The following is a 22,934-nucleotide window of genomic DNA, read 5'->3' as shown; positions in this document are numbered from 1 at the left end:
TGATATGTATTCAGAGTTGGCATCAGTCAGCTGAGTTTTAGTGCATGAACTGGGTTTCTGAGTATTGATTGTAGCGTCTTTGGTTCTTCATAATTTTTAACTCTAAGACAAGTTACAGTAATATCATTATTAAACCTTTTAACCTGTAGAAGCTATGAGAATTGATTAAACCAAAGAAGATTTAAAGTAATTGCCAAAAGCCATTCTGACACATTCAATTTTTATGCCTGAACCATTAGACTGTGTCTTGTGTGTGCACTGCATAAAACCTACAGCACAAGCACATTTTTTTTAACTTCTATTTTTGTGTCATCCTGATTAAGGAAACTGGAAAGTAACTCTACCTGACACCTGCCTTGCTCTCTTTTTCTTGAGTGTGTTAATGATTCTGGAAGTGCACAAAATATCCATGGGTTCCCTTCAGTAAATGTTCAATATCAGTACACAAATGTATGCACTAACATACAGTAAATATGCCTCTAGATTCAGAGCACCATACTTGGTTGGTTGACTAAATTCTTCATGTTATATTAATTTGGTGAGTTTTGTTAATGTTTTCCTTTTTAATGCATTTTATATTATTTTTATTATTATTATTTCTGCATTTTTTTTCTCTCCCCTTCTTTTTGCTTTACATATTGCTTTCATTTGTTTTAGAAGAAAAGAAAACAGATCCAGAGAATGGGGATACAGGTAGGGTGACTTATTAAAAATATTTTTGTGTTTTTCTCTTAAATTCTTTGATCTGTTATGTTGAGCAAAGATGTAGCAAAGAGTTGGAGTACAATTTTTATGTATTTTATAGATTTCAAAATAGACACTAGGAAATGGAACCTAAGAAAGGACTTCCCCAAATGTATTTCCTTTGCTATTTTAAGGGTGTCAAATAAGGGTGAGAAATGGTAAGAAAGAGACCAGAATCAGCTAAATGCAGATATCATACACTTTAAGACCTCTGTTCTGTCCTCCCCTCTCCAGACATAGAGCATGCTCATCTGCACATGTTTTTCTCCTTTATTAGAGGTTTCTGATTTCCAAAATATCAGTCTTTATCATACTTTAGTCCCCTCATCATGAGTTTTTCCCCATGCCTTAACGGCTGTGCCTCCCAAATTTTCTATCCCTTTTGCCCATATGTATTCAAAACTAAATCTGTTCTAATACTGTAAGGGAAACTTCACTCTTCTTCCATACCAGATTCCCTTTAATTCTTTGTGCCACAGATGCCTCACTGTACAGCAAACTCCTCTTCCAAACTCAGTTCCTGCAGCAGGATCTCCATCACCAGCATCTCTAGGAACTAGAATGGTTTACTAAGTCCCACTGGAGAAGACAATGAAAGAATGAAAGAGCAGAGGTCACAGCTGGTTATGATTTCTAACCAGATAGGTTTGCCTTAGCTGGATGATAAGGCCATTTGTTGTCCCTGTTGTCTCTGGCATGCCTGACAGGCTATCAGCTGAAGAATCTTACCCAGGAGAGTAGCCAGTATTTGACCTGAAGAGAAAATACCAGTCTTTAGCTCTAGGCCGAATTCAATGATGGCTTATCTCCTTGTAAAACTATGACTCAGTGAGCAGCTCAGGGGTTAAGAAAAGTTAGGTATTAACCAAATCACTAATTGCAGCCTTTCACTTTAGTGGTGAAGTAGCTGAATCTTATCTTGTCACATCTTAGCTTATTTCAAGTTAAAACATGAAAATAATGTTTTTTATTTGAAGCTGAAGCAGTGATTTTAGTGCCTGTCCTGAGTCCTGTTGCAGGAATGGAATTATACAGCCACCACCTAGACCGTGGTAGGAATTATGTGGATCTCACCTCAACAGGACTTCTCCCTAGCTTCCAGTTCAATAAAAGAATCAAGTAGAGTTTCTTTTTCTACTATGTTTAATTGGCAATAGTAGTTGGAGTTCAAGCTGGTTGCCTCTTATTTGGGGCCCTGCCTGTTGCTTGTTACTGGATTTTATAGTCTCTATAGGTGTCTTCATTTTCTGACTGCATTCCTGCTCATACAATCCTGTTTGCAGCATCTGGGGTCTTCTCTTCTGATTTACTCAGGCCTCCAGGCACCCTTTTGTCTGTGTCTTGAGAAATATCCCTACTTTTGTTTACAAAATATCCTATAGCTAAAGTTGAAATTACAGTTCATTGTCTAGTGGTTATATTTCCATAGATAAAAGCAAGCATCAAATTCACATGGCCCAAGGTTTAATTTACTGTAATCACCAGAGCTAAGCTCTGGCACAGCAGCCCCTCACTGCAGTCCTTGTGGATCTGAGAGATTACAGGGCTGCACTGCACAGTACTTCTGTGCTTACTCTGGCATTTCAGGAGTCTTTGCTCTGTAGTTATATTATTTTCCCTTAGCACATTCTCTTCTGAAAATATGGGGAATAGCTGTTAGTGAATCAGCAGTTGTCTCTCTGTCAGCCAGGAATTGCCTTGTGCCCATGGAAACCCCGCTGAACTAACCTTCAGGCCATGGGTATTTAATGCTAGAGAGTTCAAAATAACCAAAACTCCAGAATGTTGCCTACAGTGCAATGCCCCCAGTTATGTCTGGTGAGCAGCAGCAGGCTTTGTTCTTCCCTTCAGTCTTAAATTTTCACATTCATATGGCTGGAATTTTAGTATCTCATTGGATAATTCTGTTGGAGGCACAACTACTGTTTATAAGCAAAATTCTGAAAGGATGTTCATGAAGAAATGAACTCACTTTACCTGGCCAAAATTTGGTTGCACACACTTCAATATATTGTGGCAGCACTTCAGTATATCAGAAGCAGCTTTAACTTTTCTAGTGCCAGTCTTTATAGCCCTGAAAATGTGTTGTACTGGGCTCCAGCTCAGGATCTAATAACACAAGATGTCAGTCAGCCCTTGTATTTCAGGTGTGTGAAAGTTTATGCTCCTACATTTAAAGCCCTGTTGATAACTAATGGTTGGATTCAGGTTAGTTCAGGTTTCTTGACACATGCTCCATGAACAGCTCCTGCCTGCAGTGGAGTCCTTGGGTAGGACCAATGTTCTGCCTTGGTTACCAAACTCATGTTAAAAGCTGAAGCTTTAATGCACCCAGAGGGTCACTGAGCCCTCTAGAAGTATTTTTTCTCCTGCTAAGCCCTCCCACATCGGTGTGAGCTGAGCAGAGGTTTGCCAGCAGAAGTGGGGGTGATGGTAGCCCTGCATTCCCAGCACCCAGTGTGACAGGCTCTCATGCTGGGCCAGGGGAATGGGCAGTGCCAGGATGCTCTGCAGCCTTTCCTGCTGCCATGCAGGTCCCAGCTGCTTCTGGCTGCTGCAGTGCCAGCGAGCTCAGCCCAGGGCACGCAGCAACCCTGCCCTCTCTGCTTGTCAGCTCCGTGCGCAGCAGAGCCAGAGCTCTCTGCTGCCTCAGGAACTATCCACTGCCCTCGGCCCTTCCTCTTTTTGCTCATAACTGAATCCTCTCACTTGATAAAGACAGTTTCAAAAAATACAGAGGAAGTTAGATTTTCCTTTAATAAGATTTTATGGGAATTGAATATTTTTTTCAGTATTATTCTGTCTTGTTTTTCTCTTGAGAAAAATTAAGCCACAAATTTTGTTTGTTTTGTTGCAGAGGACTCACACCAAGGCCTTATATCTTTTGTTTCCCTTTTGAATGGCATATTTTGTACATATCATAGGCAATTGGATTTATGGAAATCTAACTTTCACTTTGCCAACTGATCATAGATAAGAATGAATATTTTCTCAAGTAATTGTGAAGTTTCTAGTTTATGCTCAGGACCTGTTATTTCTTCACTTGCACTTTCCTGAAATTTGGCAGAATGTCTGGAGACAGAGAAAAAATGCCCCGGTTTCATAATAAAACATAAGAAACATTGAAAAAATGTCCCTTTTTGAGAAAAATGTCTTCTTTCTTACATTACTGAAAAATGACAAGATTTTGATTTCAGCAAAAGATGATTTCTTTCTTTGAGAGGAGGCTGGAGTATTTTACTTCAAAAAACATATGTGTTACTTCTGTCATTGAAAAAAAATATTTTCCAGTGTAACTTTTTGTTTTCAAGAGAAAAAAAAATTGAACTTTTAAAACTAGATCCTAAAAATTTCACTTAATGATAAATTGAGAAACAGTGCTATGGGTTCTATAATGGTTGAGGAAAATTATGATAGGAAAAATTTTATTTTATTTTAGAAATTTTCATCTGCTGCTCTCACATTTTATTTCTTCCTATAAAGCACCATTTATTCTTTCTCATTAATTTTTCTTCATTTTAATTTCTCTTAGAATTTTTTATGCAGTCTTTTCTTTCATGTTGTTGTAGAGTGTAAAGTTAGAGAGTCAGAATACGAAAACTAGAAGCCAGAGAGTTTACAGAAGAGCTTAGTGTTTTTGCATTCGCACTTCCTTTTACCTCCTCTCCTTCCAGATTTCCTATGAAGTGCCACAACCCCTACCTGGCAGCTCTCATAGTATGTGCTACCACCCCTATTGTTCTCACAAAAGGAAACACAAAGCTGAGAGGCCCAGGTGCCAAGCCCCACTTTGCTGTTAGATCATGACTTTCAACTGAGATTTAGAGTTTACACCAGGTTTCTGTAGTACACTGGCGCCTAACATTCCCATCTCAGTTCCATAAATGCAATCCATATTGCTTAATACTTACAATGTACAGAAGCTTCTGTTTATGATTAGTGGGATCCTGAAATTTTTATCCTAGGTAACTTTTGCATTAAAATTATGGACATTTTAGGACAAATGTCATTCAAAAGTAATGCTTTTTAGCATTTGGTGGATAATGATTTATTCTTGACTTATACCAGGTTAAAGTGGAAAAGAATCATACTTATGTGGGTATGATAGCTAATTACATTATGTTTGAAAATCTTTTCTGAGCTGTTGTCTTCCTCTCATTTTTCTATTTCTCAATCTTCCACCTCAGCTTTGGCACTTCCTTATTATTTTACATTGTAAATTGTGGCACAGTACCAGTTTGTTGAAAGCAGCTACTGGCTGAGACGTGTAGTGAGACCCCATCCCTGACTAAAGCCAATCACATATGTTGTCCAAGATGAGTGAATCTTGGAATTGTTCTTGAAGCTGTGTTTCATTAGAATGTAATACAGTGATGCCACTGGGTGGCTCTTTAAGATTCCATTAGTCATTCTTTGAATTTTTGGAGCATACTAAGAATATACTGAAATAGTAAATGAAAGGTCTGCTAGTCCATGGCTGTTACTTGATTATTAATTTGATATGTCAGACTATGATAAATGCAGAATGAGAATCTCTACCCAAAATAAACAGGTTATCTTTGCATTCCTCCTTATTAAATAAAAGACTCAATTTCTCTTGAATATTCTTAAAATAATAAAATTATATTCCGTGGAAACACTGTGTTTCATTTGTATTGAGTTTTTTTCACAAAGTTGGCTTCATTTGAATTGTGTAGATAATACAACACTTATTAAGATTCTGCTGAAATACTTATCTGCTATTTTCCTCCTGTTGCAACTCTTTGGTTTTCTGCAAAATCATAATTCAGGAACTAAAATTACATGCACGGAACTTAAGTAAATCAAATTTCATCTCTTTCTGTTAAAACTTCCATGAGCATAATTTTAACCTTGAAAGTGATGACTGCTTGTGTATTTATTTTCTTTTTTTCCTTCTGTTTTTAACTTAACAGGTGCACTGGATGTAGAAGAAAGGAATCGCCAAATGAAAATGAGCAAGTACAAACAGGTAGCAGGATCAGATTCCAGGCTGGAACAAGATTATCATTCTAAGGCAAGGGAGTTTTATTTTGAAAAGCAACAAAATATGCTAAACTGAAATATCCAACACCCTATTAGAAAGTAATAGATGAGTGCCAGGTTGTTTCTTCAGTAAAAGTTTCTAATGTGTCTATAATAAAATTTTGGAAATGTGCAGCAAAACTCTTAACATACAGTGTTCTTGATTATTAAAATTTAAGAAGGATAAGTTAAAGAAAATGAAAGAACCAGTGTAATTGTCTATCAGAATGAACAATAGTGCCGTGATTTTAAAACTCAAAGAAGGAAAAAAGATGTTAATTGAGTGACAGATGGCATGAGAGCTATTGAAACTTGCTCATGGCTCTCATATAGTTGAACAGAGAGTTATCTTGATCAACTGAAAACTGGAAGATGCAGTGTTACTTAGTTTAATAGTGGCTTTTTAGCACTTTGAAAAGTATTTTATGCAGCAACAAAAGCTTTTACCCCAGCTGTGGCAGATTGCCAAGAATCTGAATATCTACGTAGTAGTATAACCTTAAATATACTATCCAAAATTTCCTGCTATCTGGAACAGGGTCATGTCATATAGAGTATGTTAATTAAAATAATCAAGATATTTTCAATTTAAATTTCTATTATGCAAAAATAATTTAGTGTCCTCTAAAAGACTTCATTAATTGAGGTCTCATTTTAAGTAGAAAACACGAGACTTCTGACCTATAAAATTTGGCTGAGGAAAAGATATCTGGTTTAGACTTTTATTTCCAGGTTGTTTTTCCTTGCTCCCAGGATTGGCAAAGCTACTGTAAAATGAGACATTTAGTATTTGAATGCAAATAAACCATCAAATTATTAATTATAAATTATTAACTATTATTATAATTAATTATTTGTTTTGCAGATAATTTAGACTAATACACTTCATATAATTACTTTCTAGAATATACATTTCAGTGTGGGAAAATAGAAGCGCTTTAGCAAAGTCCATTTCCAAATGGAAAGCCCTACTACTGAAAATAGAATTGACAAAACCAAAACCACGAAAATGGCTTAAGATACTTTAAAATTCCGTAGATGTGCTGCATGGTTATTTGGTTATTTTGCAAATGTAGTTTTAACTGCACAAAGCATAGGAATGTTTATTAACATGTAAGAGGGACTTGAGTACTGTTTGTTTAGCTGGTTTTTTATGTGACACTTATGGAAAGTATTTCTATATTGTTGGCTGTGAAAGGTGTTGCCTTTGAGAGGTGAGCGTAACACTGTGAGTGGCCCTTATCGTAAGTGTTGTGATTGTATGTACCACAAAAATATGACTCTATGTATTGTATGTACAACCAGAATTAATCTGCTGATTTTCCTGCTCCCTCAATGCTTAGCTGAAATTTGAGTCAGAAGTAGGACTGGTGCAGATTAAATTGGTTCTCATGTGAAGGAGTGAGATGGAACATGACTATCTAAGGAAGTATTTATTACCCTTGTTTTTCCATTTCACCTACACCATATTATTGGGCATCACTCTACATCTTTTATATCTTTAATTAAAATTTTGCCTTCAGCATTATTGGAATGTATTAAAGAGGAAAATTATAAATGGAATTATTTGATGAATATGGTGGTTTATTTATTGCACATATCAAATAATGTCTCCAGAAATAAACAGTTAATTTATTCTTCTGCTTAAGTGTAGTTTCAGTACTTGAAAGTGAGTTTTTATTCTATCAACAAACCTGTGGAACTAGACACTGAATTTTCACATATATGTAGTAATTCAACACACATTCTTAACATTGTGTTGTTTCAAAGCCATGTGAGAACCATAAATCTCATAAGCCATGTGAGAGTTCTGTCTTCACTTTTTTTTACTACCACTGCTTCAATTCCCCTTAATTAAATTCCTATATTATCTAGAGACAGAAAACAAGTAAGTAAAATTTATCTACCTGGTTTCTACAGAAATTCTTTAGAAATCATGAACTGAAACATGTATGTTGAATGGTGACTGTAATGTTCTGTACAGTGCACAGTGACTTTGATTTTTCTAGACTTCTCAGCTGGCACAAGCATGGCACTCATGAGTTCCATGCCTGAGAAAAATATCGTTAAGTAGGCATTAAGCCACATTCAGAAAAGCCAGCACATGGAATTTTCTTTTAACTTTTCTATTTCCTTCTTTAAATAGATGTCAACAGGTCAACAGCATCTTTATGTCCTTCTTGATTACTTTAACTTAAGAAAAAATATCCAATATCATTCCTTGCTGAGAAGGCAAAAGCTATATAAATAGAAGTTCTATTAAATAGTGAAATATTAAAATAGGCACCCAGTGTTGTATCCCTCTAGCTTTGTTCTACCTCTGGAAGTCAGTACTAGAGGCTTTAGAGGAAGGTACCCTTCTGTGGTGCATAGTCATAAATTAAGAAGTTTGTGGGAAAAGTTTAATTCCAGATCTCAGTGTTCTTAGAAGCTGCTGAAATATGAAATTGATTCTCCTAATATTTTTAACTCAGGGTTGATAATAGAGATTGTATCTCTATTATTCTTGTACATTCCTCATTATTTTTGGAACAATAATTATTCTGCTTCCATAATATTTTGTATACATTAGTTTAGTAGGGTGCAAAAGACATTGCCTTAAATAACTTCCTTCAGAAGCTGCTGAAGTGTGGTTTCAGGACAGACATAAGAAAAGCAAGTAATATATTAACTTTCATAGGAATATTTACAGCTAAGCAGATGAGAGAAAAACATTGTAGGCACTAAGGATGAGGTAAATTAATTTCTGGTATTGGAACAACTATTTATTTCTGCTTATTGGGTACTAGTAAACTTGTACTAAATAGGATATATATACTAAAGTCTGAATTTCAGTGCTGGTAGATGCTGACATAATGGAAAACCTGAACTATATAAATAAAGAAAAAATGCTCAGTAGCACAAGAGTGTTCCACCAGAGGCAAAATTAGCCATTTACCATACTGTGCCTCTGCAACCCCAGCCTGATTTGTGTAATTTCCCTCAATTAAAAGAATCTTTGTGTGACTAGTTTATTGTTTGGCATAAGAGCTAAGCTTCCCTGTTCTAAATTGTTAAGCAAGATGTACTCTGAAGAGGGAAGGGCAAGATGGGAGCTGAGCGAGCCACATGCTGGACTCACACAGTTCCCGTTTTGTAGAGCTGGTTTTTGGAGTCACTTCCCAAACTCCCTCATCAAATCTCTCTGAACCTCTCTGCCTTGCTCCCTGCTTTTTACTCCCACCATTCTGGCAAACAAATTGGTGGTGCTGTGTTTGGTGAGCAGCCTCTTCCTCTGGCCATTCCCACCAGTGCTCAGATAGAGGAATTCCTGCTGACAAATTGAGGATGGAGGATGAGAGAAATCCTGTCATTCCTCTCTCCTTGCCCCATGACTAGATCGTGCACAGTGGATCAGCTGAGGAGAGTTAAAAAGCTTTGGTGATGCTGAGAAAAAAAGAGAGAAGATACTTCTGGTATAAAGAACCCTAGAAGTGTTTGCAATCAGAGTGAAATCATAAGAAAATTCTAACAACTTGGGCTAATGTTAGCCCCTACAGAAAGTCTGGTCACTGATGTCAAACTAAAGGGAGCTGGATTTATGTAGGAGCAGCAGCAGTGACAAACTATGGCTTTCTTTAGGAACAAAGGTAAAACAGACTGACAACTAGCTGACACACATTTAAACCTCTAAGTATCTTGAGACTCATTTTGTTTGTTTTATTAGGAAAAAAAATGACCTACAAAAAGGCAGAGAAATCCAGTTACATAATATAGCAATTAGTAATAGTCAGTAATGTAGTAATTAGCAAAAGAGTATGTTAGAGAACCAAGGAATAAAGTTGGAATAAAAGAGGTAAAAGAGCAGATAAAAACTTGACTTTTTTGCTGAACAAGCTTATTTAGCCAAATGTAGAAAAGACTACATCAAATACACAATAATACAGAACATCAAAGAGGATTTCTTAAATCCACCTTTAATGATTCATATTGACTATAATACTGGAACTTTCTGCATCATCAGATATATGTTAAGTTGCATTTCCTGATAATCAACAAGCACAATTCAAGTTTTAGATCCAAGCCTAATTCTCTGTGTTTGGTGTACTGTAAGGCATACTAGCATGCTAGTTTGTGATCTTCTAGCCTGGTAACAAGATCAAGACAAATTAAACTGTGGAAGAGTCAAGCATGTGTTTAGCTTTTTGAGTAGTGTAGATGCAGCTGCAGCTCTGCAGAATGAGACACTTTGATTCAGCAGTGAATCAAGTAAAACCTTAAGGGATTCCTGTGTGAGAGAATGTGGAAAAGGTAAGATCTGGAGGTGGAAGAGGCTGAATTTGAATGCCTCAGAAGCAGATCTTAATTGTAAGGTCATGTAAAGTGCAAAAGTGCTGCCAAGAGTTGCCTTTTCCCTCTGGAACCTGCAGGAAGTAATTTTGCCATGGGTACAGTACATGTGGAATCCTTTCACCTTTGCTGTCAATTGAAAGATTTCATATAATGGTGGTTTGGAAATCCCTTTGTCTCCTCCTTTAAAATCAGCGCAGAGCCTTAAACAGAGCAGCAAAGTGAGCTAGCAGAAGCACTTGCCACATTTCTTCTTGAAACTCTTGTGGAAAAGGGAGTTAAACAAACATTCAACTAAAGGGATGTTGGGAACTTTGATATTTGGCTGCATGTAAGCTGTATTTAGTTTATATTGGTTTTATATTGACAACTGTTTTAGAGTTCTTGGAGGATCATGAGATGCCCAGTAATAATTTGACAATTTATGATAATTATGAATATACCTCTTTGATCTATAATTGTTTCTTACAGCTGATGCTGTTAAGGATGTAATTAGAAATATTCAAAATACTAAATACAAAATGGAGGCTATTTAGATATCCATGTGCCCTCAAAACCACTCATAAATTGTTTTGTATATACTTCTTTTTAATATACCAGTTTAAATTTTAAAATTTTGAGTATCTGAATAAAACTTGGAGAAACAAAATAATTCTAAAGGAGCTGTGCTGGAGAATAGTTAAGAAAGCAAAGATTAACACAGATAGGACCACCCACAAATATTCAGTGTAATAAATTTCTGTAGAATGCCCATATAGCTGAGGGCCTTGCCAGTACAATTTGGTAGGCTTCCAAAGGGAAGAGCACTGTGTAGTTCCCTGCTCCTTCCCACTGCCCTCCTCTACACCAATAAGCTCCTGTCTTCAGAAAATAAACCAAACACCAATTACACCAACAGAGAACTTCCCAGGTGAGGAAACATTTTCCTTATTGCCTGTTCCATGGCTTTTGTGCTCTCCTGAGGACTAATGAGGATTGTTCTTCAGGCAGAAACTTGGTAGCTCCACCAGCTGGTCTGGAAGGACAGGTCCTGTCACTGCCAACAGCCTGTGGGTGCTCAGGTCATCTAATCCATCACTCATGTGTGTGATCTGTAATGAATTTTGCTGGTCAGTGGCAGAGCATCTCTCTGGCCCATAGTGCTGGTAGCATTTATATTTTCAATCAAGTATTTCTTTGTATTTTTAATAGAAAGAATTTTGGGAATAAATTGCTGAAATGGAAGTTCTGGTTTCTATAAGTACATGATTTAAAGCTCAGTTATAAGGCTCAAAAATATATCTAGGTGAAATAAATTCAGAATTCTAGAACTGAACTCTATATACATGGTAATGTAGAAAATACCTCTTCCTTAATTTCTATTTTTATCCAACTGTATTTTGCTGAATTAGAATTAATTTAGTGACTTTGAAGATAGATAGGGGTTGCTGTGATTTCTAGTATTTTCTTCTTCAGTAAAAGTTGTGGCAAGCTCTTAGGAAATATTTCTGTTGCTGTCATTTTCCTTTTCCTTAAATTTAAGCACTCTTTTTATTTATTTTGGCTTTGATAATTTTTCAATTAATTTTTTTTAATCTTGAGTGTCCATGTCTCTATCTGAAATTTATGGTATTTTAAAATTTAGTACTGTGATTACCAAAAATACTGCATTCACATATGATGATTGTGTCTGAAATTTAAACATCTGAAAGGAGGCTGATGCTGGCTGTCTTTAGCTATCAACAGGTACTTTCTGTTGTCACATTTTCTTAGATTTTGTATAAGCTTCTATTGGTAATCATGCTTAGAAAGAAGAGGTTAAATACTTTATAGAATGTTATTATAATTTTACAATGAATCTCAAAGAGAAAAAATGACCCCAAAATCAAAAAAAGTAAAACCATCATTCTATTTTGGCTCTGAATTTTCCTTAGTTATAGGTGTCTACTAGGGAAAAAAAAGGCTTTTCAATCACAGAGAATTGGGTTTCCATTAAAAAAGCACAAATTATAACTGTAACACAGTCCTGTGTTTTATAGTGATGAGTTAAATATTCTTTTGGAAAGAGCAAGTATTTTCAAGGAAAAAAATATTTTAGTAAGCACATAGATCCCTCATATACAGCAAAATTTATATCAAAAGCTTTCTGTAAAAGCCAAATTCAATTGAGCATTGTAACCATTCCTTTAATAATGACATTTTAAACTCACCTGGGAGATGTTTTGATCAACTTCCATCCAGAGCAATCACTGCAATCTATCTTAAATCCTTTTATCCTTTTTATAATAGAATGTATTTTCCTTTCTGAATGGCTTTGTATAGACAAGTGAATTGATAAACTGTTAGTCTTTTGGTTCAGAGCTACTGTCTTTTCATAGTAAACTCAATTATTTCTGTGTACGGTTTTTATCTGAATTTAAGCTGTAAAGTTCCAAGATGCTATTGAACTAAGTGGCAATTAGTGTGCAAAATACTGTGACTATGCCTGAAATAATGATTTAAGTTTTTATGAAACTGTTGTTATGCTGATAATACATGAGAAAATCTACAGAAAAAAAAAAAAAAAAAAAAAAAAAGAAAAAAAATTACCTGGGGAACATGTATTAAATATCTGGGTGCCAAGGTGTGGGGTTCAAAAATAGAGAACATATGAAGTTAATTGAATTGCTACAACAATCAGGGAACTCTAAGAAATTGGAATAATAATCTGTGATAACATGAACACACCATATTGTGCTACTTAATTCTGTGCCATGTCAAATGTGTACAAAAAAGTCATTTTTCACCTTTGAAGTACAAAAGAGCAGTGGCTCCATGATGGAAACAGGTTTGCCAGATCAATCTGCTAGACTGCTGACCTTGAAAAATCAAGGAAAGTGTGGCACACGCTTAGAAAGGACATACCTGAAATCTCAGTGCAGGGCTTGCACAGAGCCTGTTTAAATGTGTAGGATTCAAAATGAACCACAGAATGAATCATAGAATGGCCTGAGTTGGAAAGGACCTTAAAGATCATCTGCTTCCTATCCCCCTGCTTCGGGCAGGGCCACCTTCCATTAGACCAGGCCGCTCAAAGCTCCACCCTGCTGTGTCTTGATCACTTCCACCTATGGGGCATCCACAATTTCTCTGTGCTACCTGTTCCAGTGCCTCACCACCATCACAGTAAAGAATTTCTTCCTAATATCTTGTCTATTCTTTCAGTTTAAAGCCATCACCCCTCATTCTATCACTACAGAGTCTTGTAGAAAACTCCTTCACTGTCATTTTTTACTGAAGGCTCCTGTAAGGTCTTCCTGGAGCCTTCTCTCCTCCAGGCTGAAGCAGCAGGACCTTTGTCTGCTGCCCAGCGGGTGGCTCGGAAGGGACGGTCAGTTTTGCAGGCTGCCCCTCACCTCCCAGCCCTCCTGGCCTGCCCAGCTGCAGGAGCTGCTCCTGGGACAGCCCCTGGAGAGCTGCTCCTGTGGTTTAGCTGAGCAACTTTAGAGGAGGGATTTGCCCAGAGATTACTGTTATCATTTGTAACTCTGACTATAATAATGTTTTAGTGGTCCTCCGGATGTTTCATTCACATCTGGGAGTGCTCCTCTTTATTAAATAGGTTGATTTTCTTTGATAGCAACCCCAAAATTATAAATGAAAATTTCACCAGCGTATCAATTTTTTTCCAAGCAATAGGTTTGTGGTTTTGAGGAATTTTTGCCAGCTGTTACATGGGAAAGAATGCTATGTGTGTGTGTCTATCAGATTTCTCTGTGGATTTTTGATTCTTATTTTAGTAAGTACCTTAACTACCTAAACTCTTACAGTTATTTTTCATTGATATAACTGTGGCTTCAAGCACCTGTACTGCAAATAGCTCATGTGAAGGATTTAGAGAGGTATTCCACAGAGCCATTATTGTGAAAAGTTGGTTCTGCACAATGGAGCTAATCAAAGTGGGGTCAGGACCTTGGAGTCTCAGCTCAGCATAGGGAGGTTCTTGTAAAGCCTCAATGCCTTCAACAACACTCACAGTGAGAATGTTACCAAGATATAAAATTACCTCTGTGTCCTTTCTAACCTGTGGTATTTACTGCTGTTTCTGGGAACTAAAGGCTTTGCTTACAAGAACTAGTATTTTTTACTGCTAGGAAACAGAATATTTTCTTTAGTAATTTATCAGGAGGAGTATTATCCTTCCCCTGTGGATGGAAATCATTGTTTTACCAGAGATTTCATTGACAGGCTGGAGTCAGTGAATAATGGCAGGTAATAACACAATTTTGTCTGAGGTTCTGCTTGTTCTATCGCAGTAAAATTATTCTAATATATCTTTTTTCTTCAAACTGTGTAAAATCCTTGAAGGATGTTATATTTGTTGCAACATATAGAGCATCTTAGATGCATTGATTTCAGAGAACCAGGATACATAGTTCTGTTTCTGCTCTCTCTTGAGTGACATATACCATCATGTAAAAAACAATTCTGGTGATTTGCATAGTTCTGCAGTTTAACCTGAAACTACCAGCTAATTAATAAATTAGCATCTGAACTTTAATTAGCATCTGATTTTCTATTAAAAAAAAATCAAAACACTGTGACTTAGAGTTCTGTAAGTAAGTGACAAAACCTTAAATTCATTTCTTGCTGACTCTGACTCTGAGTTTCAAGAATTGTAAAGAAGCAGATTGGGTGATATTTAGGAAGCATTTTAAAATGTTTCCTTTCCATAATCTAAGCTAGTTTCTAGTCACATAAATTTGGGAAATATTATGTTAATGCTATTCTGAGGAAACATTTATAAAATTAAAATAACTTCAAGATCTGAAGTTATTCTAAGAATTCATAGACATTAAAAATCTTCAAAAATATTCACAGAAGTTTTGATCTCAGAATAGCTCCAATCTAAGTACCTGTCTTTTGAAATAAATAAATAAATTGAAATAAATTCTTCATGTGGTTTCAACTGATATTTTTAAAATTTTTTTTTCCTGCAAATGTTACGTATTATTGCCCCACTGTTTAAGTGGTTTCTGTGGTGAAGATGAAATTGTAAATAATATGAATAGATGTTGCATGTTTTCAGTAAAAGTGAACTCAGATTAACCTTACAAGCAAGCAAAGGTAAATCACAGTGTTTAAAATGAGATATGGGAGACATATGTAGTAAATGTTTTCTAATTACTCCCTCAAGGATGATGACTGGGAGAAAAAGAGAGTTCAGTTTTTCTGATCCGTAGGAGCAGTTTGCTTGCTCAGGATCTCCCTGCAGCCTTTGTTTCGCTAGTTGCAATAAAACAAGAGTAAAGCTGCTGAGGAAATATGTTTTAGGGAAAATAATGTTTTCTAAGCAGTTTACCTTGTTTATGGATTGATAAGGAAATTATGGTATCTATCTTGCAGATTGGTTCCTCCTTTAGCTTGACATGAATCAGCAGAAAATTTTCAGGAATGTTATCAGCTGAGCTTGCATTTTCTTATTGTACATGGATTTTCCAAGATGTATCCTAATAATCAGTGAAAACAAAACATTAAGAAATAAGATTATGTCATGTCCCCTCAAATCATGCTTGATTTTACAGGCTATCCTCTGATATCTGTGGATTTAGGGACTTGGAAAGTGAAATCATAGATGTATAAAGATATATTTATATCCTGTTCTTGAACAATTGTGGCCTTAGGCACTTCTGCTTACAGGAATAAGCACTCACCAGATGGCCATGTGTCAATCCAGCTGTTCTCTTCAGCATGAATTCTTTTGAAGGTGCTTTGTCCCAGGACAAATTTGGTGAAAGGCATATTAAATGTTACATAATGAAGGTGGGATTAAGGGGAAAGTTCTTATTTCTGTTCTTAAGCCATCAGGTATGCTGAAATAGTTAACAGGCTCGTGGGTTGAAATAAAATGCAATGAAATAGAAATTCTGTGATAAGAAAAGATGGTTGCTTTGCCATCTTTTTTATTTCATTTGTACTTGTTTTCGTGAGACCAAAGGACTGAAATCAAATTATGGAAATAGATTTCAAAATCCCGGTTAAAGTATAAAAAAATTGCATAAACTGCATATGATTTGATGTCCTAGCTTGCATTTGCAAAGTAACAACTCAAAGAAGCCCAAATTAGGTATAACAACCATAGAAAAATGTGGTTTTTATTTTTTTTTAAACAGGAATTCTGCCTTTTTCCTCTTTAAAAAATAAGCTGTTGACTGCATTCCAGGACTATATGAAGTGCAAAAGATTTTGAATGCAGTGGTGGCAGAAATGGCATGTGAACCACTTGAGGAATGGAAACAAATACAGGAAGCATGCTTTGATTCATTTTATCCAATGTGAGTAGGATGTAGTAGTGTTAGAAGACCAATGAGGAGCAGAAAAAACAGACTTATTGCTCAAACTGGACCCATTGAGCAAGTGTAGGCTCACCAGGCTGTCCAACAAACATTCTGAAGTTCAACAGGACTTAAAGTACTGGAGATACTGTCAAATGTAATTGCACAGTAAATTGGGATGTCCCTGGATACCTGTCTTTTGCAATTGCCCTGACTGGAACAGCCCAGACTTTTTACAGTGAATTGTGTCCATGGTGATGCATCTTCAGGAGTCTTGACATGGTGCTGTGGAATGCTAAAGGATTGCTGGTGTCTATTTAAAAAAAAAAAATTCTGCCTTCTGTGTAAGGCAGAATAGTTAATATGTGGCAGTCAAAAAGATTCAGGGAAGTGTGAGAAGATGTTCTTTAGAGTTTATTACCCACCATCACATAGCCAGACTGTGGACCCATTTCTCTAAAGTGAAACTTGGTGACTGACTTTGCCCTGTTTTAAATTACAATTAAAATTCTGGTGGAGATCAGCAATATGAAAGGGAAATTGGATAGTAAATGTTTCAAAGAAATCGTTGGAAGATCTTTGTTTTATTTTCTATTTTGTATACTTTTCTGAATTCCGTTCACATGGAAAAGGAGGAGTGACTGTTGGATATCCTTATACCTTTAAGTTCGATTGCAAGGTTCTTCCTTTGAAGCTCTTATTTGTTCACCTTCATATTAGGTAGACTCATATTTCTTCAGGATCTTGGCCTTTTTTCAAGAAATGTTGGGTATATTATGGTTAGAGAAATGTATTCTGTGCTTCACTTTTAACTTGATACAAAGCATCAGCTCTTGTAACAAGATGAAGTGCATCCACAGGGCACATAAGATTTTCTATTCCTTGTAGGTTATATGATCAATTATAGCTATTTCACCCTAGCCATGTGCTGTACTTGGGTCTCTCTTTTGCCTCAATTAATCTGTCAGAATCACCTCTATTATTCCAGCTGTCAAAACTCCCCCTAAACATCTCAATTTCATTGATAAATAATAGAAAGCTGTTACCTTCACTTTTAAAGATGATGTCTGGTTATCCAGTAGATGAGGCACACCACCAAAGGGGTCCATTGTGTTGCTGTGGTGTCATGTCCCACACTTCAATTACGTTTATGATTTGATGTAGAGTCTCTCTCTCAATGTGTAATTATTTTCAGGTATCTTTTGATGAGACATTAGGAGACACCTGCTTGGCCATTATAAACCCTATATTTTCATTCCAATATGTAGCACAACTTAGATTGCCTTTTAAGAATTTTTTGTGGTGATGATTATAATTATTACTCTCTTGATTTGTCTTTTACTTTATCTTAAACAACAGTTTTTCACCCACTGTGTTTATCAAAGAAGAGATGGGATTTTAAGGAACGTCTTTGTGATTTTGAACAGTCTGGAATAAAGTGGTAACTTTATATATTCCAGCTGAAAGTTTGCAGTTCTCTCTCCTTCCAAATTTTTTTTAAATTTGGTCTTGACTTAAAGTAAGATTAAATAATAACATTTAGCTCCCTAGACTAGATGAAAGAATCTTTGTGAATTAATTCTGCATCAATAACAGCTTGATTTCAGAACAAGTATTAGAGCAGTTGAAATTAGAGGTTGCCTTGATATTCCAAAAGTCATATTATATGAAAAAAAACCATGAGAGAAAAAGCTACTTGGTGTTTGAAAATTACTGTAGGAACATATTCTTTTGTAGGAAGCCAAACTTGTTGGCAAGCTAATTTTCAAGCTCACTTAAAGACACAAATACTGAAGAGCTGCCTTACTGCTCCTACTTTACCAAATATTTACAGGGTCTGTAAGTTCTCTTGAAGTAATGACAGAATATTTTCTAGTGCTCTCCTGTATTTATATAACATTGTGCCCTTTGAAAGTTCTTTAAAAAAATTATGCCATATGCAAACATATGTGAAGCTGATGATTTTTTTTCTTTTGATTTGGCTTGCCTCTGGATTACTTCCCTCTAGATTTCCAATTGTCCCTAGGCACTGATACATTGGGGACTTCTGTATTACTTCTGCCCTTGAAGTTTCAACTTCAACTCCTGGATCAGCCTGAGTAATTTGGGTTGGAAAGGACCTCAAAAGCTGTCAGGCCCAACCTTTAGCAGAAGTCCAAGGCAAGGTCAATCAATACAGATTCCTCAGGGCTTTAGCTGGTCAAGTCTTGAAAATATTCAAGGATCAAAACTCTGGGTAACTTGATCCATTACTTCACTCTGCCTATGGTAAAAATGGGCCTTATACCACTCAGAGCTGCTGTAAATTTATTGGCTCTGTCTTTTTGTCTTCTTCCCTGTATGACCTGATAATCTGCTGTTAGGTACTTCCATGGCCATCACTGCTCAGTCAGAACGAGCCCAGCACCCCCAGCCAGCTTGGTGGCCTCCCAGTAAACTTAATCTAATTTATCCATGTCAGTGTTTCACTTTGGGTCTCAAAATTGCTTACAGTATTGTAGATACAGGCTAGTGACTGCTGAATAGAGGGGAATAATCTCTCCTCTTGTTCTATTTGTGCTCAAGTCAGTACAACCAAGGCTTCCCTTCTCTCCTGCAAAGGCCCACAGCTGACTTGATCTTTTTCTTTGTTGTTTTCCTTCCCTAATTTAGCTGTAGGATGCTATTTGCAGCATTGCTTAATTCCATAGTGAAATCAGGTTTTAGGAACTCTGTAAAGCTGCATATGTGAGTATTGGTTAGTGAAATTGATAAATAGATGACACTACACCACAAAGGAAAGTATGTGAAAACTTTTGAAAAAAGTTTTTTTCACATGTTCAATAGAAAAAGGAATGTTCTTTTTTATTGATGTTTTAGTTGGTGGTCTAAATTTATTGGAAATTTTGATGGTTTACAAGGTGGGTTTGCAAATCTGATCACAGTCAGTTCTTTTTATTCAAGGTAGAAGTGGATTGGAATGTTTTGAATACTGAGGAAAAAAATCATTGCATAAGGAATGGAAGTGATGGATGAATGTATAGAGAACCACTGTACAACCAGGTAGATTTAGATTTATGGTCCAGGCACTGTCCTGCTCAGAAGTAGTGACATCATAGCTCTCTCCTTTATGTTAGTGCAAGGCAAGAATGCCAGGAGAGGTGCACAGGCTCAGGAGATCAGAGGGTGCTGATCACAAAGCAAGAACTGGGTGAAAGGAGAAAAGTTGGAACAATGCCAGTGTTCCAATGACTCATCAGATGTAAATTATAGGGTTAAAAAGTATGATCCAAAAGTTAGAAATAAAAAAGAGGAAGATAGGATAGGATCCAGGACCACAAAGCAGAAGACAGGATCAGCGGCCAAGAATGAGTCTAAGGTGGACTGACTGCAGCTCCATATTGGGAAGCCCAAGGCAACTGTGGATCTCCTTATATACCTAACATCTAATGCAAGAGCAGTGCAAGAATTAATCTCCTGAGGGACTGCTGTGTGCCATGTGATAGCTAAAGCAGAACTGGCAAAGGCAGACCTGGCTGGCTGTACCTCAATTTTCTTGATTGATCTTGACAGAAGTGGCAAATGTAAACACAGATTATTGAGCTGCCTGTGTATAAATTACATAAAAGGGCAGATTAATCATAGCCTTCATCTTGAGTTTGTGTGTATGCAAGCTAAAGATAAACATATGTACTCATCTGTGTGTGATATTTTGTAAAAATGTCTGAATTTTTTGCTTTATATGAGTCTAATGTTATTGCTGTAATTGTTAGTAAGTATTTGGCTTTAATTTTAATGGCAGACTTCATTAGGCAGCCATTAACAAAAGTTTTAGAAAGAATCAAACAATCCAGTAACATTTATTCAAATAATGTGTGGTAATAACTAAAATTTGCAGCGCCTTTAGAGGTTGTGAATTCACACCAAGAGGTATAGAACGTTTCAAATTGCTGTGCTCTGGCTGCTTGAGAGCTTTTGTTAGTGAGCCAAAGAACTATTGAAATAGTGCAAAATGGTTCTTTAATCTTCTGGTAGTAGCACAATAGACAATTGTCTGAAACATCTTCCCAACATTTTGATCACTGAAAACATTGACCAGATTTGTATGTCCCTATGTAAATGCTAGCAAATAAAACCTGATGAGTAGACCATAAAAAAAGAAAAGATAATAAAATAGAAAGACATTTAGAAATCACTGACAATGTCAATTGTCTGGATAACTGCATGACTGTATAGTCCAAGATAGAAGACTGGTAACAATAGAGTAAAGCAACATGAAACACTTTAAAACCCCCTTTGAACTAGAAGTTCCAAACCAGTTTCTTTGCAGAAAAAAGAGCATCAGTGTCAGAGAAGTTGCAGCTCTATGTGTCCTGTCAGCCATTTACTGGTAGTTCACAAAGAGGTCAAAATGTTTGCAGAGGTTGTTGTATTAGGAAGCAGAGTAGGTATTTGTTTTTCAGCTTTAAAAATCATGAATTTTTCACTAAAGGACAGTCACCTCTTGAAGTTAAAAGGCATAGGTACTGACACCTAACTGTCCTTTTGTTAGGCTCTCCAGCTGATTATTCTGCTAACGCAGATAAAAATGCTTTTAGAAACTTTGGAATGCTTGTTTAATAGAATCTGTAATAATGAAATTTTTCTCATTCTTCAACACTGCAAAATAGGACAAAACCATCTTACTATTAAAATTTCAAAAGCAGCTTTTAATCAATCCCTCTGCTTTCAGCAGACTTCCCATTTTTGAAGCAGCTTGAAGAGGTTGGGTTGACTGCTTACTGGATCATAAAGTCCAGAATATTACCTTTATTATATGAGTCTTTATTTGGGTGGAAATGAAAATTTAACAGTATTCCAACACTATTTCCAGCCTGGAGAAAGTCAGGAGATAATCTTCCTACTGTCATGGCTGGCATTTAAAAAGCAAACAAAAAAAAGAATCTGAAAGAAACTTTTTAGCTAATCTTTATAGTGTGCAGGTACATGTCACCTGACCCTGATAATCTGATTGTCAACCCAGGGGAGGTGTGATGCTCATTAGTGTGCTTGCACTCATGTTTTCTGCTGAGGGATGCTGGAGCACACAGGGCAGTTGCTGGATGATCAGAATCAGTGGCCATGCTGATCCAGCCACGGGGACTGCAGTTCCCTGTCAATGTGCAGTCAGATTGTTCAAATCCTACAGCACAAGACACAGGAACAGCAGTGGAGAGGGATGGAAAATGGTATCTGCTTTTCAGATATAATGGGGGGCTAGCACTTGGTTAAAAATTACTTTTTCAGTCCAATAGTTGATCTTGTCATACAGTGGGTGACATTTAGGAAAAAAGGAAAGTGAAATTTGGAGGAAGAAAGAAATTTGGATGTGAAATATATGATGTGATGCCTTGGGGCAACTTTAACTACACAAAAGCTGAAAAAGCAGTAGCACAAAACTGAAAGAAATGATTGCATTTTACAGTTGAAGTATATGACATGAGGACCAAATGCTTTCGAAAAAATCAATATTTGCACAGTGAAAGTGCAATTTTACTCTTGAGGCAGTCAGCAAAGGAGCACTTCAAAAGCTGCCTTGTATAGAACTGCAATTTAAGAAACAAATTTGAAACTAAAGTGGCAGCATAGCTTCTTTCAGACAAGCAATATGGTTCCTTTGGTCTTCTGTGCTGGAGTAACAGAAACACTACTGTGCAATACCCTACTGTAATCAGTTTCCTAAACAAAATTATGTCAGATATAAGGTTAAAAGTACACCTCAGCAGCAGAATAAAGGGTAATCAGGAGCAGTTAATGAGTGAATATGAGATACCTGAACTTTGTCCAGCAAGAAAGACAATTTAATTTCATTTACATTTAACTTACATTTCCTTGGTGGGCAGCATTTTTGTATATATTAGAACCGGTAGCTGTAACTCAGACAAGGTATAAACAAAACCTTTAAAAAATATTGTATATTGAGACATTCCAGTTTAAGGAAAGGATCAATTAACTTTCCCAGTTTTAATCTTAAAACATGCTGAAGCTGTAATAGTCAAATAATGTTTCAGTGACATCTATCTCAACAAAAAGCATTTAATAGGAAATATCTTTATGTACAACTGAGAAAAAAGAGGCAAGGTAATGATTTGATGACCTTTTCCACATTATATTTGTAAAATTATTTACTTTTAGGTTGCTTTTCTTGCCAAAACAATTCTCAATCTTCATTCTATATCACTAGATTATTACTATTGCATGGCTAAAAAAAAAAAAAAACCAAACCAACGCAATAAGGGTTTTTTTTATTTATGGAAATGTCTGATTTGTTATACGCACCACATTACTATGTAGTAGTTTAAAAACTGACATTCTCTAGGTGTAGAAATGAAACAGAAAATCAAAACCACATATTTTTGACAGTTTGTGTACTGCAGAATGACTCTAGAACAACTTTGTGCAATGCTGATTCTGTTTGTGACTTCATGTTAAATAGAAGGGCTCATTTCCATGGACTGCTAGGCAAGCTCAGTGTAGGACCTGCAGGGCGAGTCCTGTTATTCTATG

General features: G+C 36.3%; 1 protein-coding gene across 50 annotated transcripts in view; it reads left to right on the top strand.

Annotated features, from left to right (window-relative positions):
• Positions 1-22,934, top strand: part of RIMS2 (regulating synaptic membrane exocytosis 2) — a 443,516-nt gene that overhangs the window by 349,870 nt on the left and 70,712 nt on the right. For 27 of the 50 annotated variants that reach the window (XM_058037251.1, XM_058037219.1, XM_058037310.1 and 24 more), the window contains 2 exons: positions 658-693; positions 5,679-5,779. The exons of 5 other annotated variants lie outside the window; for them this stretch is intronic. In XM_058037251.1, coding sequence (XP_057893234.1) covers positions 658-693; positions 5,679-5,779 — 137 coding nt within the window. The remainder of the gene's footprint in view (positions 1-657; positions 694-5,678; positions 5,780-22,934) is intronic. 18 more of the 50 variants (XM_058037275.1, XM_058037462.1, XM_058037453.1 and 15 more) reach the window with 3 other exon arrangements.

Source organism: Melospiza georgiana, chromosome 1, assembly GCF_028018845.1.
Source record: "Melospiza georgiana isolate bMelGeo1 chromosome 1, bMelGeo1.pri, whole genome shotgun sequence".
Taxonomy (NCBI): Eukaryota; Metazoa; Chordata; class Aves; order Passeriformes; family Passerellidae; genus Melospiza; species Melospiza georgiana.
This window is presented reverse-complemented; position numbering and strand designations above follow the sequence as displayed.